This window comes from Hemicordylus capensis, chromosome 2 (genome assembly GCF_027244095.1).
Source record: "Hemicordylus capensis ecotype Gifberg chromosome 2, rHemCap1.1.pri, whole genome shotgun sequence".
NCBI classification, from domain to species: domain Eukaryota; kingdom Metazoa; phylum Chordata; class Lepidosauria; order Squamata; family Cordylidae; genus Hemicordylus; species Hemicordylus capensis.
Genome location: NC_069658.1, coordinates 399,108,018 through 399,125,279, shown reverse-complemented (window position 1 = coordinate 399,125,279; position 17,262 = coordinate 399,108,018). Strand labels below are relative to the sequence as shown.

General features: G+C 47.1%; 2 protein-coding genes across 5 annotated transcripts; both read left to right on the top strand.

Moving 5' to 3' along the window:
* Positions 1–97: 97 nt before the first annotated feature.
* ANAPC11 (anaphase promoting complex subunit 11) lies at positions 98–3,973 on the top strand. Of its 4 annotated transcripts, none has more exons than XM_053293820.1 (3): positions 98–234; positions 2,675–2,817; positions 2,911–3,973. In XM_053293820.1, the coding sequence occupies exons 2-3, from the start codon at positions 2,709–2,711 to the stop codon at positions 3,054–3,056; spliced, it is 255 nt and encodes an 84-aa protein (XP_053149795.1). In that variant the 5' UTR covers positions 98–234; positions 2,675–2,708; the 3' UTR covers positions 3,057–3,973. The 4 variants fall into 4 exon arrangements, with proteins under 4 accessions (XP_053149795.1, XP_053149796.1, XP_053149794.1 ...); XM_053293821.1 differs by having other exon boundaries at positions 152–278; XM_053293819.1 differs by lacking the exon at positions 98–234 and adding an exon at positions 241–446.
* A 10,075-nt stretch (positions 3,974–14,048) lies between these two features.
* Positions 14,049–15,783, top strand: NPB (neuropeptide B). Its single transcript, XM_053298873.1, has 2 exons — positions 14,049–14,920; positions 15,456–15,783. The coding sequence occupies exons 1-2, from the start codon at positions 14,636–14,638 to the stop codon at positions 15,585–15,587; spliced, it is 417 nt and encodes a 138-aa protein (XP_053154848.1). The 5' UTR covers positions 14,049–14,635; the 3' UTR covers positions 15,588–15,783.
* Positions 15,784–17,262: the final 1,479 nt, after the last annotated feature.

Here is a 17,262-nt window from a genome sequence, read left to right as displayed (position 1 = left end):
GATGGCGGCTCCCTCCGGCTCCCGGGGCCTATACTTCCGGCCGCGCTACGCCGGGAACGGAAACGGATAAGGCGGGGGGAGAGAAAAGCCAGGAGGAGGAAGAAAAAAGAGCGCGCATGCACAGGCCTCAGTTTGCAAAAGAAAAGAGCGGCTGTTGCGGCTGCCGCCGCGCGGGGTTTTATGGGAGTTGGTCGCGCAAGGATGCGTGAGGAGCCGATACGGGTGGGACTTCCGGTACGGCGTTGAGGCTGGAAAGGGAGTTGCGCTGAGGCGCGAAGGTTGTAGCTGCCACAAGCGCGAGGGGAGGAGTGGGAGGGGGAGCCGCCCCCCCCCCCCATGGCGAGCGGGGAGGGAAGAGAGCAGACAGCCATGCACTCCCGCGAGCCCCCCCATGAGCTCCCACAGATTCTCCGCCTGTGTCCTCCTTAGCTGCCCCAAAGTATCCGGTGCGGTTCCCTTCTTGCCCCTTAATGTTTGTCGGTCCCTCTCAGGGTCATTCTCGTTCGCCCCTTGATGGTTGTCCTCCTCTCTTTCCTTTCTTCGTCTCTTTGTGGCTTTCCCCCCTTGAAATTTACTGTCCGTCCCTCGGGGCAGGGGCTCGCCTTTTTTGCTTCTTGTAAAGTGCCACAGAGAATGGTCCGACAGTAGCGTAATATTGTGATGAGGACCAGTGGAATGTCACAACGTAGTAAGGATGCTTTTGAATTTGCCACAGCTTTTCCTTTGGTTACTGTGTTATGCAAAACAAAAAGAACAGGAAATGGGAGCAGGGAGGGGGAAAGCAAAAGATGTGCATGATGGAAAAACCAAGAAAAATAGAGGCAACCTCCAGGATGCTAGAAAAAACCTATTAGCAACAGCATATGTGTGTTTGACACATTTCTAGCTGAACAGCTCCAGATCTAATTAGCAAGATCTATTTAGCTCAAAATGCAGCAGGCACAAGCATGTTTATAGGCATTCTTTAGAATAAACATTAAATTCTAGCACCTTGGGGTTTGCCTCTGCTGCCTCCCGTCCTTGTTTCATTGCATGATTTTTGGGGGGGAGGGGGAAGCCCTACCCTCTAGTTTGTAATAATCATCTTAAAATGGAGTAGAGAAGGTTAAAAGCAAAGGTGGTAGTCCTTGCATTAGTAAAGTTGGAGATTGATGTAAGAACTACTTTTCATTTTTCCCCCTGTCTGACAAGGACCTGGATTTTCCAATTAGTGCTAGAGGGCAATCTGAGTAATTGCTGGTTTTGGTTTTCAAAGGAAGAACAGCTGTTGCTGCTTTATCCTGGTATCCTTTGCACCAAAATCTGCACATCTCCTTTGCTCCATCATAAGGGTATTATATTCTACAGAGGGAGGCTTTTCTGTCATCCCTAGCAACTTTTTTCTCTCCCCCGCCCCGCCATCTCACACTCTTGGTTTTTCTTATTATCTAGCCTGAAGAAGAGTAATGGTGAATTCAAAAGCTTGCTTTATCTTTTATGGTGTTTTAATTGGTCCCAATAAATGTTACTGTTATGTGGTTTTTTTCCCTTTAGGGGGCAACATAAGCTGCAGTTTGTGTTTTCTGTAAAATGGTTGTAAATTGATTGATTGATTGATTGATTTTTCATTTATATTCTGCTCTACATGGTTATGTTTCTCTTCACAATAACTCTGTGAGGTAGGTTAGGCTGAGAGAGAAATGAACATAGGAAGCTGCCTTCTACTGAGTCAGACCATTGGGCCATCTTGTTCAGTATTGTCTACGCTGCCTGACAGCAGCTCTCTAAGATTTCAGGCAGGAGTCTCTCCTAGCACAACCTGGAAATGCTGGGGCGTGAACCTGGGACCTTTGGCATGCCGACATGCAAATGCTCTCCCACTGAGCTATGGCCCCATCCCTTAAGGGCAATATTTTACAGCGTTCACATGTAGTGCCCCATCCAAATGCTAATCAAGGCAAGCTTGGCTTAGCAAAGCATGCTTGTTACCACTAGACCAGCTCTCCTCTCCTAGTGACTGGCCCAGAGTCACCCAGTGAATTCTATGGCTCACTCCCCCCATCCCAGTCCAGCACTAACCATTACACCAAACTGACTAGTAAGGCACCCATTGCCACAAGAACCCTATTACAAGTTTACTTTCACTCCATGTCCCATTTTGGGATTTTGCTAATGGGTGACTACTAGTGGCATTCATGAAGCACCTGCATTACCATGTTGATTAAAAAGATTAGTGGTTTTTGAAATTGCACAGTTCCTAATCCTATGCTGGTGAGGCCATCCACCTTGCAGGGCTTAACTCCTGAATGTGGTTCTGCCCAGTACAAAAACATGCTGGACACAGCCAGCATTTGCCTCTCCTGCTTTAGAAACAGTTTGGTACCCCCACCCAGCTATAAAAGCTCAGCCTTCCTATTAGAGGAGGCTGGAGTGTAAGTAGTAATGCCCAACTGACAGGCAGAGCATTTGAGAACTGTACTAGGATCCTAGGCAAGCTTCCCCCCTTCTCACTGTCTCTTTACCTTTAAATGCTGTATAATGATTGTAACATGCCTGGTAGCATGAAGTAGCTAAGAAAGTAGAAGTAGTGCAGAATTTCAGCAAGATCTTTAGAGGAATGTGGGGAACATGTAACTGAATAGCAGAATCTGCAGACATGGAACCAGTCCCATCCAAGCTCTTACTGTTCCTTCAGGTGCTGACCTTCGTGTAGTGTGTGGCTTGACACAATGAAAGTGAAAATCAAGAGCTGGCATGGAGTTGCCTCCTGGCTCTGGGTTGCCAATGATGAGAATTGTGGCATTTGCAGGATGGCTTTCAATGGCTGCTGCCCAGACTGTGAGTAGCAGGGCTCTCTGCCCACTCACCTTCTTCTTCACCTTTGTGGCCATTCTTCTCTGTTTTCTCCTAATAGAGACCTTTGTTTTGCAGGCAAGGTGCCTGGAGATGACTGTCCTCTGGTGTGGGGTCAGTGTTCACACTGCTTCCACATGCATTGCATTCTCAAGTGGCTTAACTCACAGCAAGTCCAGCAGCACTGTCCAATGTGCCGACAGGAGTGGAAGTTCAAAGAGTGATCATGGCCACATTTCTTCTCTTCTTTACCACCACCCCGTTTCATGGACTGCTCATGCAGCCTGAATCCCAACCACCACCACCCGCTTGGACAGTTTGCTTATTTATACAATATTGTATACGTCTTCAGCCTTCCAAGAGTTAGCCTGAAGCAAACAGGAGCCTGCTGCTGCATATTAACTCTCTTTATCCTGTGTTGTCAGTGCTTTTATGTTGTGTTCGGTACTCTGTGCCCGTTTGCTGTACTTATACCAGCTGTGATCTCCAGGTCTGTGCAGTGTTGGTGGAAAGGCTAGAATCTTGAAGAGGTACATGCCATAATGAACTCTAAAACCTTACATCACCCAGGCCCTGTTAGCAACGCTTGAAACATCCTCTTTATGTTTTGCCTGAAACGCCTTAGGGCTTGATTCCTGGGAGTTTTGTCTCTTAGCTGTTGAGTTTGAGCCATTTAAACTTCCTGTCAAGTGTGTTGGAGACGGAGGCTTCATGCAGCTAGACCACCTTCTGCCTGCCTGCCTGTTTTATGAGCTCAATTGTTGTGTCCATATGAACAAGTGTTCTTGGTGTCCTATCGCTGTATGTACCTCAGCCCTCATAGAACCTCTCGGCCACAATCCTGAGCCCTCTTGGTCCTTCAGTGATCCTGTTGATTCCAGTGGAGGTTTGGCATGGAATGGCTCGGGACTGCAGCCTGTGTGTGGCAGTGGTGTTTTTGAAATGTAGGGGGGTGGAGGCGGGGGGGATGAGCGCAGGCTTGTGCTTGTGTTTTGCTGCACACTTGGCCTGCAGCACAATAATATGTTTGTTTCCCAAAGGCTGTAATGCCAGCTCTTTCTTGCTGCCAAATGCTTGCCTACAGTGTAAATGAGCTACCTCTTGCACATGGGATGGTTCCAATAAATAGTTATGTGACTCATTCCTTGTATTGCTCTTTGCCTCTTTCATCCATATGGGGATTCTTCAAGGTTGGTCACAGTCAAGAATGCAGCTGTCATATCTGTTACCAGTGCTCTGTCTAGAAACACCTATTGAGATGGCAGATTGTTACCTGTGGAGAAGGAGCGATGTTCTCAGCCATTTTTAAACAATACCTATACCTTTCTTCCTTTGAAAAAGTGTTCCTGTACTAGCTTAGCTGTGTAGCCACACAGCCTACAGAACAGCTGTTTTTGATGCTTCATCCTGGCTGCTGGGTGCCCAGTCCTTTCTGCTGTACAGACCACCCCCGCCTGCAATATGTAATTGGAGCCCCTTTGTGGCACCTAAATGAGGAGATGGTATTTGTAAATTATTCCAGACTGTGACCTTTCCAACATGGAAAGTGACATTTCTCTCTGATTTATATGTCAGGCCACCAAAAGGGGATTCTCCAGGAACAGCAGGACAACCAGCTTTGAATATTCCTAAAGTTCTACCCAGCTTTGAGAAATATGCCCTTTTTGCAGCAAAGTGCAATCTCCCAGCTAAGCAATGCCACTGAGTTTTTTCTTCCATTGAAGTTCACCCTACCTTAGTGTAGAAATGTAAAATTACCAGAAATGTTAGTCTTTTTAATGGAAATTTATGCGAAATTGTGATATATATTTTTTTAAACTTTTAAGAGACACCTCTTTCCCACAGTCAGTGTCCAATCAGATTTCCCGTTTTAGAAAACCTGGACATTTAGTGATCCAAGCAACTTCCGTTTAAGACAGACCTGCCCAATATAAGGCCCAGGGGCTGGATGCAGCCCACAGGGACTTTTTTGCTGGCTCCCAGATAGGGATATCCTGCAGCAGCTGCAGGAGCCATTAGGAGCTCTGTTTGTTTTGTTGATGAGTGGCTGTGGCTCACACAGCTGCGTGAGACAAGGTGAAATGCATATGGCAGTGATGGTCCAATGGCAAGTGAACTAGTTGCTGCTGCTTCAACAGCAGCAGCAGCAGCAGGTGGACAAGGGCAGAGTGCACCCCAGAAAGGCAGAGGGTCACTCTTTTAGTCAGTTCCCACTTTTGAGAGGGGCCATCCTTGCTGGAAACTGCCTGACACCATCCTATGCATGTTTACTTGGAAATATATCCCATGGTATACCCAGTAAGGCTTACTCCCAAGTAATTTGCCAAAAATTGTAGCCTGAAACGCCTAGGGAAAGGGATGAACTTTGGATTTGTTTGGGGCTGGTATGCACTCCGAGTGCCTCACTGACTGAGCAAGGACAGGGCCTATTTTCTGGACTCTATCCTTGGTTAAAGTTGTGGGACAAGGGGAAAAACCACAAATAGCAAATAATTGCTTTTATTAATATTGTTAATGTAACAATTAATGCTCATCCTGGAGAATATCTATGTGGTCGCTAAGAGTAGACACCAACTTGACGGCACTTAATCAGTCAATCAAATAATTAATGCACTGAAATGTATCCCTGGCCCCTTCACACCAAATCATGGTTCATTTGGGCCCAATGGAGTTTTTGAGTTGTACACCCTAGTTTAAGAAGAGAGTGAAGCTTTACATTTTCCAAAATGGAAGTTTTACATTTTCACTTGTGCTTTAAAAAGCATGGAAGTTGCAATGTAAGGTGCCTAATTTAACTTCTGTGACATGTAATCTGAAAAGGCTGTGTACAGTTGCATATCTTGTGCTGGCTTTACAAGTGAGGCTCCATGCACCCACACTTTGCCATGGTCTTTCAGCTGGACATTGGGCTGGGCTGGGCTGCATTCAGGTAGGAAATCAACAGATGCAGCTTCCCCAATCACTTGCTAGAGATCCTCCTGGTGCATTTCTGCCTGATGCTTCTGTACAAGACATTGTACAAGATCTTGACAGCTTATATGACTTGGAAGTTAAGATGGGCACCTTGCAATTTTTCCACACATTATAGAACATGAATGAAAATTTGAGTGTCTTAACTTCCATCTTAAACAAGGTTTTTAGATTACTGAATCATACGTATAAGCTAAGACACCATTTTTCATCTCAAACAATAATCATGTGAATCTAGTTTATATTCCCACCAATTATCAGCATCCCTTGATTGTTCAGACTGAATTCTCTTGTATTCAGTGTAGATGTTATCAGAGACAAAGCTGGTGCAAATCTCATTTTAATCTTGTCCCAGAATTTAAAATGTTCATATGGTATATCACTATTTCTGTGTTTGAACCTATCTTTATCCTTTCCCCCAGCCACAACACTTCTTTTACTGGAATTCTCCCAAAGAACCGATTATTTATATAATTTATCATAGCACACTAAAGGTTCTCCCATTATACAGTTTTGGAATTAATGCTCCACCTAGTGTATGTCTGTAATTAACTACAAAAGTGAGAGATTTGCAGACATTTTAATGTCCAAAATAACTCTCTTACTCTATATACCCTTCTGACATAACTCAAAATGGTACCGGTTTTTATTTTTCCTAAAGTAACAGATTTCTCACAGTTTCTGGAAAGCCCTTGGGATAGCAACTAAGTTATCCCTGCTCTTGCAGATGTGTGCAGAAATAATTGGTATGTAGTTTGGCTTTTCTGCATGTTCTGACCCTCCTGGTTAGGTAGCAAACTTGTGAAGGGACAGCTCATCCATTTCCTAGAGACAAGGGCTGACATGTTTAGCATGCGTCAGGCACTACCGTGTCTTCCTAATGGCTGCTGTGAAAGCACATACTTGAGCAAATGATGAAGTTGTATAAAGGAGTTGTGTGGTCACATGGCCATTGGAAATAATGGCCATGTGATTGTGCCAGACCCTTAGGCAATTTCAGCATTTGCGCAAGTGTGTTTTTAGGAAGCCATTAGGAAAAGGCAGCAGAGCCTGCAGTGTGCCAAATGCATGCAGGAGGCTGCACAGTGTGTCAGCCAAGGTTTTCATGGAGTTGAGGGTGTGCAACTCCTTGTACAAAATGCTGCAAACAATAGCACATGTAAGATACTTTACTCTTTTGTTGTTGCTTTTTGATTGGGCAGAAGGAAATAACTGCGTTTCTGCTATGCTTCATCCCCTTCCGGAAGTGAGAAGCCATTGCCATCCTGAACTGAGACCTTATTTTAAAAAAAAAACTAACACAAATGAACGTTTTGTAAAATGATGAAAAATGAGCAGCCCACCCCCATCAGCATACAATGAGAATCATTTTTGTGCTGCAGCTCTTTTTCTGTACAACCAGAGCTGCAAGAGCCCTGACATTTAGCAGACTAAGCGCTAAACCTAAATGCATCCATGAGAATCACAGCTATGATCTGAAGGGGAAGAGTCCCTGAATCTTTTCCTCAGTGTCAGTAAATCCCATGTGTGATGTATGGACATAGTGATATTCAGCAGGAAAGTGATGTGAGGAGAAAGGGTTAAGAAACCCCTCTCTTCAGAAAGGAGCCTCACAGTTTCATTGTATAAAGCCATATGCAAAAAGGAGTCATGGGGTAGCAAATAACATGGTTTTGTTTAGATGATGCTTGTCTCATGTCTAAATACATGTTCATTTATAACCAATTGAAATCAATGGAACTCCCATGCTGGTGCCATACCCCAGGATGCAGCTTGCCCAATGCAGCGCAGAGCACAGTCTATCTTTGGGCCACATTCCCCATTCAGGAATACTTGCCTGTACAAATGGAAAATACCACAAGAGGGCAGCAGAAAGCACTAAATTCTGTTTGGCAACTACTTCCATTTAGGTAACTGTTAACAGCAAGTACAATAAAGACTCTTGTAGCACGTTAAAGGCTAACAGAGGTATTGTAGCATAAGCGTTTGTGGAGTAGCGCTTTCTTCATTAAGGAGTTGTTTTTCACAAATTGTACTGCAATACCTTTGTGAGTCTTTAAGGTGCCACAACAACAACAACAACAACAATAATAATAAGCCCCCAGTGAGGCACTACCTTGACGTGGTTGTGGGGCTTGTGTGTTCTGATGAAGGTGAGAGCTATGCCAGAGGTCCAACCATACTGGACAGGTCTCACCAGAGGAGCTAGACAAAGAGTGCCTCTCCCATCAACAATATGGTGAGACGTAACTTTAATAAATCTATACCGGATCGGTCGTCGCCCGGGTCAACAAGGACCGTGCCAGGTGCTACAGTCCCTGGACATCTGGTGGCAAGTGGGCTACAGGACTCAGGATCTTCAGTTGAGCAACCAGCGCTGGAGACAGCAAAGTTACTGGAAGAAACGTCGCTTAACCGGAAAAAATATACGAAAAATGCCAACAAGGAAATAATGATCTGCTATTACAAGTCTAGTCCAACTAGAAGAGGTTATTTAAAAAGAATGTACCAAATTTTGAAAGAGAAGCATCCAGACACAGAAATAACAGAACAAAGGCTAGCAGACCAGAGAAGATTCATAATAAGAAATAAAGTATTCACAGGAGTAGAGCTGGAAGAACTGCAAAGAGCAACACAGGCTCAAGACATGGAAGAAGAATTACCACCAACTGAAGCAGTTGCTCAGGCGCAGATGGAGGAGGTGTTGGAAATAGAGGATACCACCGTTGCTGAACTGTTTCAAAATCAAAACCAGGCAACCTCCCCTTTGCCTTCACCTCAAAAACCCAAATGCCGTTTAACAGAAAAGCAACAAGAACTAAAGCAAAAAATAACTGAGCACATGAACCAAACAACCACCAGGGTTCGACTTCCTGCTCTAAAAACTGTTGCCAAAAAACAACTTGCTCAGGCATTAAAAGATGTCAATGCTGCACTTGCAGAAATAACAACCAATAATTTGCAAGAAACAAACCAACTAATGTACAGTGCAGCAACAATAACAACACAAGAGCTCGGATATAAGATCAGTGGACCTGTAAAAAAAGAAAGCAGTACATCACCTAAATGGAAGATTAGATTAGAAAATAAAATCTCCAGGCTTAGATCAGATGCTAGTAAATTGAAAGATATGAAAGACAAGAAGCTGAAGAATGAAAACACCAAACAGTATCTGATCCAAAAATACCACCTAGATTCAAGGAAAATTAGAGAAGTCCTGGAAATAATAAAGTAGCAAATAACAGCAGTGTCAGAGAAGATTAGCGGATATGAAGCCAGACTTACACAACACAGGCAGAATCTCCAATTCCAGTCGAATCAGAGACGTTTCTACCAAAGCATAGAAGGAGAAACTGCAAGAAACGTAGAAACACCAAATAAAGAAGAAACGGTGCAATTCTGGCGGAAATTATGGGACAATCCAATAGATTATAATAAAAAAGCAGGCTGGATGAAAGAGGTCAAAAAATGTAACCAACAAATGCAAGATCTAATAATAACACCAGAATTAATAAGTGAAAGAGCAAAGAAAATTAAAAATTGGACTGCACCAGGCGACGATGAACTGCATGGCTTCTGGCTTAAACACCTAACAAGCCTTCATAAACAACTATCAAAACAGTTCAATCACATTATGAAAGGCGGTGATATTGAACAATGGCTAACAACTGGGAAAACTCATCTCATCATGAAAGACCCAGCAAAAGGTGCAGTTCCAAGTAATTATAGACCGATAACCTGCCTGCCAACCATGTTCAAATTATTAACTGGAATAATAGCAGATGAAGTGATGCAACACTTACTAACTAACAAACAACTTCCAGTTGAACAGAAAGGAAATTGCCCGAACACCAGAGGCACAAAAGACCAGCTGCTGATTGACAAAATGATTTTAGAAAACTGCAAGAGAAGAAAAACAAATCTAAGTGTTGCATGGATTGACTACAAGAAAGCCTTCGATTCATTGCCTCACACATGGATACTAAAATGTTTAGAAACAACTGGTGTCAGCAAAAACATTCAGATATTTATTAAAGCAATGAGCATGTGGAGTACACAGTTAGCAATCAATGGCGAGGTACTTGGACAGGTTAGCATTAGAAGAGGCGTTTTCCAAGGGGACTCACTATCCCCTCTATTGTTTGTAATCGCCATGACCCCACTTTCACAAATACTAAACAAAACAAGCCTCGGATACCAAACATCTAAAACATCCAGTAAAATCAACCATTTGCTGTACATGGATGATCTGAAGTTGTATGGAAAGTCCCAGTCAGAAATCGAATCACTGCTAAACATTGTCCGTATATTCAGTAGCGATATAGCAATGGAGTTTGGACTAGACAAGTGTGCTGCGTTAATAATGAACAGAGGGAAAATAACAAAAACAGAAGGAATAGAACTGTCCAATGGAAGCAAGATCAAGAACCTGGAAGAGAAAGAACATTACAAATACTTGGGCATTCTCCAGGCTGATAACATTGCACACACTGAAGTTAAAAGAAAAATAGGAAGTGAATACATCAGGAGAGTTAGAAAAATCCTCAAGTCCAAACTCAATGGCGGGAACATCATACAAGCCATAAACACCTGGGCTATACCTGTTATCAGATACACTGCAGGAATAATAGACTGGACCCAGGCAGAGCTAGAGACGCTAGATCATAAGACCAGGAAAATCATGACCATCAATCATGCTCTGCATCCTTGCAGTGATGTCGATAGGCTATACCTCCCTTGCAGCTCAGGTGGAAGAGGCTGCAAGTCGATCAAACAGTAGAGGAGGAGAAAAGAGGCCTTGAAGAATATATAAGGGACAGTGAAGAAGATGCACTTCAAATGGTCAATAACCAGAAACTATTCAACACCAATGAAACAAAACAGGCCTACAAGAAAGAACAAATCAAGAACCGAGCAGAAAAATGGAGAAATAAGCCCCTGCATGGTCAATATTTACACAATATAAGTGGAAAATCAGACATCACCAAGACCTGGCAATGGCTTAAGAATGGCAACTTGAAGAAAGAAACAGAGGGTTTAATACTGGCTGCACAAGAACAGGCACTAAGAACAAATGCAATAAGAGCAAAAGTAGAAAAATCCGCAACAAACATCAAGTGCCGCCTTTGTAAAGAAGCAGATGAAACCGTGGACCACCTGATCAGCTGTTGTAAGAAGATCACACAGACTGACTACAAACAAAGGCATGACAAGGTAGCAGGGATGATACACTGGAACATCTGCAAAAAATACAAGCTACCTGTAGCCAAGAATTGGTGGGACCATCAAATTGAAAAAGTTGAAGAAAATGAAGATGTAAAAATATTATGGGACTTCCGACTACAAACAGACAAACATCTGCCACACAATACACCAGATATCACTGTAGTCAAGAAGAAAGAAAAACAAGTCAAAATAATCGACATAGCAATACCAGGGGATAGCAGGATAGAAGAAAAAGAAATAGAAAAAATCACCAAATACAAAGATCTACAAATTGAAATTGAAAGGCTGTGGCAGAAGAAGACCAAAATAATCCCAGTGGTAATTGGCGCTGTGGGTGCAGTTCCAAAAGACCTTGAAGAGCACCTCAACACCATAGGGGCCACAGAAATCACCATCAGCCAATTACAAAAAGCAGCTTTACTGGGAACAGCCTATATTCTGCGACGATATCTATAACAACTGACAATAAAATTCTGGCATTCCAGGTCCTTGGGAAGGACTTGATGTCTGGATAAAACAAACCAGTCAATAACACCTGTCTGACTGTGTAAACAAGAAATAATAATAATCATAATAATAAATTCTATTTCTATACCGCCCTTCCAAAAATGGCTCAGGGCGGTTTACAAAGAGAAATAACAAATAAGATGGCTCCCTGTCCCCAAAGGGCTCACATTCTCAAAAGAAACATAAGACACACACCAGCAACAGTCACTGGAGGTACTGTGCTGGGGGTGGATAGGGCCAGTTACTCTCCCCCTGCTAAATGAAGAGAATCACCACGGTAAAAGGTGCCTCTTTGCCCAGTTAGCAGGGGTAAGACTTTGTTTTATTTGAGAAATGATTGGGATTTATCTTGTGGCTGTGGAGCCGTCTTGGTTTGTTACAGTCCACGTAAAATTAAAAAATTAGCAATTCCCCAGATCAGATTAGAAGAAAACGGGGCGGGAGGGGGATGAGGGAGGGGGAAATAGAATGGCATAGTCCGGGGGGGGGGAAGGATAGATTGTGGGGGGAGCAGCACGGGGCAGTATTCCTCATTTTCCCCCTGATTAACCTTGGAAACCATGTTCTGCCTGATTCATATAATCTCAAAAGTATCTGCAGGCATGTGCTGAAAGTTGTTGTGATTCTTTTTCCTCTGCGGTTATAAATAGTAATGGAATTTAAGCATACCGTTTATATTAAATTCGAATGCTATTATTTAAACAGTAACTAATCAGTGCTAAGTGATATTGAATGAGTTAATCTGCATCCCAAATGAGGTGAAGGAGGAAAATACACGCTTTATGGTATGACTTGTGTGAGCTGCTGTAGCATCTGGAGTCAACCGTAAACACACGGAGACACAAAACTCTTCCTTTAAGTTTTAAACCCTTCTTTTAAAAACTGTTAAAACAAACCATTTAAAACAAAGGTTGATATGGGCATGACCTACCCACCCCCGAAAGGTGTAAAAGAGCAACGAAGAGTCTGTTGGCACCATAAAGATTAATGAAGGTGGTACAACCTTTTGTGCAGCGGATGCATGAAGTATTATCCTCAGTGGGCAGGTAGGCAGACAGAGGTGAGGTGACAATTCTATGCAAAGCTGAAATGTACACACAATAAGCAGCATAGCGACAATTCACAGCAGCAAGTAACGATAACACCAGTATTGCCAAAGAGGATTGATGAAACCCAGCACAGCCAAGTACTGACCGCTAGATCGCCCTTCTTCTCCAGCGATGATTTGGTTGTCTTGGGCTATGGGAGAGCAAGATCATGTCTGCGCCAACGCATTATGGATATGGAGAAACAAATGGACAGAAGCCAGATAAGAGCTGACACCTATTTAGGTAATCAAACATCACTGTCTGGCCCAGCAAGATACCTTAATAAATTATTAGTACCTAGTTTCTGGAGGGCTCTGACGCTGGCTGGCCCAGTGTAATGCCTTAGAAACGGCTGTCCGGGAGCGGACATACTGTAAGATGAAGATCACCTTTAAGGAGCGTGTCTGCCCTTGTGGTTCTGGGGAAGTAGAGTCAATGGCCCATGTGATCTTGAATTCTCCGTTTTATCGAATTTTGCGGGAGAGAGATATAAGTCCTTTTTAAACAGCATACCCCAGTTATTCTGAACAGTTCTACTTGGAATTACTTTTGACAGACCGTTGGGATGTAATATCTTACAACATGGCTAAGTATTGTTTTTTTTTGGCTAATAAGACTAGGATAAGAAATGTTGAGAAGCGAGATATGGAGTTGGATTGATTTAAATTTTAGATTATTACAATGCAGGGAGCCCTCTGTTTTATGTAACGGATGAACTTGGGTGTTATGGTTCTGTTTTATGTTTCAACAGTTTATTATTTTATTTGACCAAGTTCGTTTTTATGTAAACCTCACTTTTACTAAAGCCTCTGTACTTTGCTGGTCGAATGACCGTAACAATAAAGATTGGAGATCGCCCTTCTACCCGCGAGCGACTGCGTAACTTGGAGTGTAGCGACCCTGAGCCCCAGCAGCCGGGATCGACTGCAAGCCGCGAGTCCGGTTCCTTCACGTAGGAAGCTGCTGCCGTCTACCGAGTCAGACCATTGGCCCATCCAGCTCAGTATTGTCTGCACAGACCGTCAGGTAGCGGCTTTCTGCGTGCAGGCAGGCAGGCAGATGCTCTTCCCAGCGTGGCCCCATCCCCTAAGGGGAACATCGTCCCACAGTGCCCACACAGGTAGTCGCCTCCCATTCAAATGCAAACCAGGACCGACCCTGCTTAGCAAAAGGGGCCAGCTCTCGTCCACCGCCGGCCCCCTGGCTGGGGGAAGAAGCCCATTTGGTTTGGTCTCCCCACCCACAGAGGGAAAGCTTGAGAGAAGCAACTTTTCACTTAAATTAAGAACACTTCTGGGCGCGGGAGGGGAGAAAAATCTGTGTTGCGCCTTGAAACCATGATGGGTGAGCTTTGGCGAGAGGGCAGCTCAGGACAGGAGAAGAGATGCTGCTCACATGCTGAGGAGGAGGAGGAGGAGATGGCGGGCACCCCACCCGTCGGACCCGAACGCCAGGCAGGCGTGCAGCTATAATGGAGCGCGGATGGGTCCCAAGAAGCGGCCCCCCAGCTGCCCCCTCTTTCCTGCATTATTAGCTCCCTCCCTCTGAGGGGCTGCCGGGGAGTGGGGCGAACACGGGCCCTCTTCCCCATAGTCGCGTTCCTGGCTGGAGAGTTTGTCTGGTGCCGACTCCGAGCGCGGCAGACAGAAGTCGAGTCTCCGAGCGCGCCAAGTTGCGAGGCGAAGGAAGGCGCTAAAACTCCGTCCCAAGCGGAGCCGCCACGTCTCCTTTCCCCAGCGGGGCAGGGGCAGCCGCTCCTCCTCACCCCTTTCCTTCCCTTCCCACCGCGGGGGAGACCGGCGCTGCCGCCTCGACGTGGGGGAGGGGGGCGGCGGGCTGCTGCGCCCACACAGCGCTCCTCTCCCCCACCCGCTCCGGGGTGCCGGGGGGCTCCGCGAGGAGGCTGAGCCCTCCCGCCCCCGCGCCTGCTTCCCTGATATAAGGAGCCGCGTGGATGGCAGCTGCCCAGCCTGAGCCCAACAAGGAGCCGCCGCTGCCAGCTGAGCCGCACCATGCAGCAGCGGAGACCCGCCACCTTGGCGCTACTCTGCCTGGCCCTGGCCCCGCTCCTCAGCCCGCCCGGCGCCGAGGCCTGGTACAAGCAGGCGACTGGCCCCAGCTACTACTCGGTGGGGAGAGCCTCGGGGCTGCTGTCCGGCATCCGACGCTCGCCCTACATCCGACGCTCCGACGACGACGACAGCAGCAGCAGCGCCGAGAGTGGCCCCGCCGCCGGCTCAGCCACCTCCTTCCTAGCGCCCGAGCCGCGCCACAGCACCGGCGGGCTGCGTAACATGGTGAGCGGCCGCAGAGGCAGGCTCGGGGGCGCCGCCAGCCAGCCAGCAGGGATTGCCCGGGAGCCGGGGCAGCGCCGCCTGGGAGGGAGAGGGCGGGGAAGCTCCCGGCCAGATGGGGCTGCCGGCCGGGCGAGCCGAGCTCCTGGTCTGATGGGTCCCTGCAGCAGGTGGTCTGGGCGGGGCTGCTGAGAAGCCCCAAGACGAGGTGTCCAGAGGGAGGAGAACGAAACCTCCCTCCCGGCTGAAGGGAAACTAACTCTCTGTCAGAGGAGCGGATGGAAAGGCAAGTCGCGGCCGGTGCAGCCACGCCATGCTCCTCTTCGACTGTCCTGGAAGTAAGCTCTCCTACACTCCGCAGCAGCGCTTACTCCCGAAGAAGTGGGCATAGGATAGCCGGCCCTGAGAGAAGCGCGCGCGGGGTGGGGCGGAATGGGGTTCGGGGCGCCCACTCCTCCAGACATCGCTGCCGCCGCCGATGCCCTCACGCAGCGTGGCAATTTGTTTGCTCTCTCCCGCTCTCTCTCCCCCCTCGCAGGCGGTGTGTGTGAAAGAAGTGGCCCCGGAGCTGCAGAGCTGCCAGCTGCTGCCCGGCATGCCCAGCATCATTCAGTGCAAAGCCGATGTCACCGTCTCGCTGGATCCCGCCGACTGCACCACCAGCCCGTGATGAGCCCTGCCGGGGCGGGCTTTCTGTGGCTCAGGTCGGAGCCCCCACCTGGGCTGGGCGGACAGAAGCAGGCAGAAGGCGGGTTCGTGCCTCTGACCAAAGCCCCCGGGAGGCGAGGGACGCTCTCCCTTCTGCTTCTGCTTCCCGCCCCCTGCCCCTATTTGCATCTGGTAATAATAAATGCGCCTTAAACCGCTCTGGTGTTGCTCGGCGTCTCCTTCGGGTGAAAAGGTTGGCTTCTCCGCAGAGCGGAGAAACCAGAAGTAGACGGCATCTCTTTGGTTAGGGTTAGGCTGTGCATTTCTTTCTTTCTTATGTGCCCTGTCCTGCAAGGGGTGTGTGTGGTGTGGTGTGGTGTGGTGTGGGCGGGAGAGGGCCTGGGGTGGCGACGACGATGGCGTAGCATTAAACAGAACAAAAAGCTGGGGGAATGCATTTGGCCAAGTAGGTGCCCACAAAAGCACAAGAAAGGTAATATGCGTTGGTTTGGGGGACTCCAACCGCACGCACATTTCGTGGAGAGCCAGCCCCGTTGGATTCAGGGGAGCCTGCTTCCAAGGAGACATGCCTAGGAAGAAGGAAGTGCGACTCTGTTCTTTTCAGTAAGCGATTCCCGCCCCGGCCATTTCAATGAAGGGCAAAGCTCCCGTCCTATTGCCGCTAAAAGGCCTCCCTCTTCGGCAGGCTGGAAGAGGTATAGTTGCTCGTCCTACTACGTGATCCCGCCTGCCCGTTCTCCGGCCCCAGCCATTTGGCCTGTCTTTGTTGTCTGGAGGCGGAATTTGGCCAGAGCAGAACCACCGCGGCCGCCACCCTCCGACTGGGCAGCAGCACCCGCTGAAAATGTCACGAGGCTCAACATGACAAGGAGGAGTGCAGAGGAGGAGGCTCACTCAGCCAGTCGGCCCCCTTGCCTTTTCTGACAGCCTGCTCAGCTGCAGTTTCTAGCAGGCGAGGGGGAAATTCGGGGACATCGGGGCGTATAGGTGATCTTGTGGGTTTCGTGATGGGCTCCCCTACGTTTCCTCCCGTGGGTAATCATGGTAGCTGAAGCTCGGGCTGCAAGCTTTCTAGTTGCACCCAAGATGTATCTTTCTATTCATCTTTTTGACCCTTGTTTCTGAGGATCTTTATTTCAGTTCTGTAGAAAAGGCAGCTCATGGGGGCTGGGCCGTCCTTAGAGGGGCAAATCAGCCAGTCCAGGCAGGGGACCCCTTCCAGTTAATTCTAAGAGGGGTTAAAAGAGCGGCCCGGGGCAGTCACCCTGCTTGCTATGCCCTAAGGACAGCCCTGGACGGGGGAGTGGCACAGTGTCCAGTCTTTGCTCCACAGTTTTATTTATCCATTTACTTTGTTGTATCAATTCAAGGCACAGTGCTACCTGCTCTCATGTGCATATGGAGTTGCACATGATCACATCCGCCCTGAGCGGTAGTGTACTGGAGAGGTAGGATAGACATACTTCAAATAAATAAAAATAAATCTCTTCAGTCAACTCTTTGCCACTGCCAGTGTCATCAAATAGGCGCACCCCATCTATTCTGAGCCTGTGGAACAGAACTCCACTGAGTCCCTCATCACAGCTGCATCAGAGTGGCTGAGGTTGATATTTCTTCCTACTGCTAGGAACCAGGAAACAGAGATTAAAGCTTGGCTCAGAGATGAGGGAAGGGAT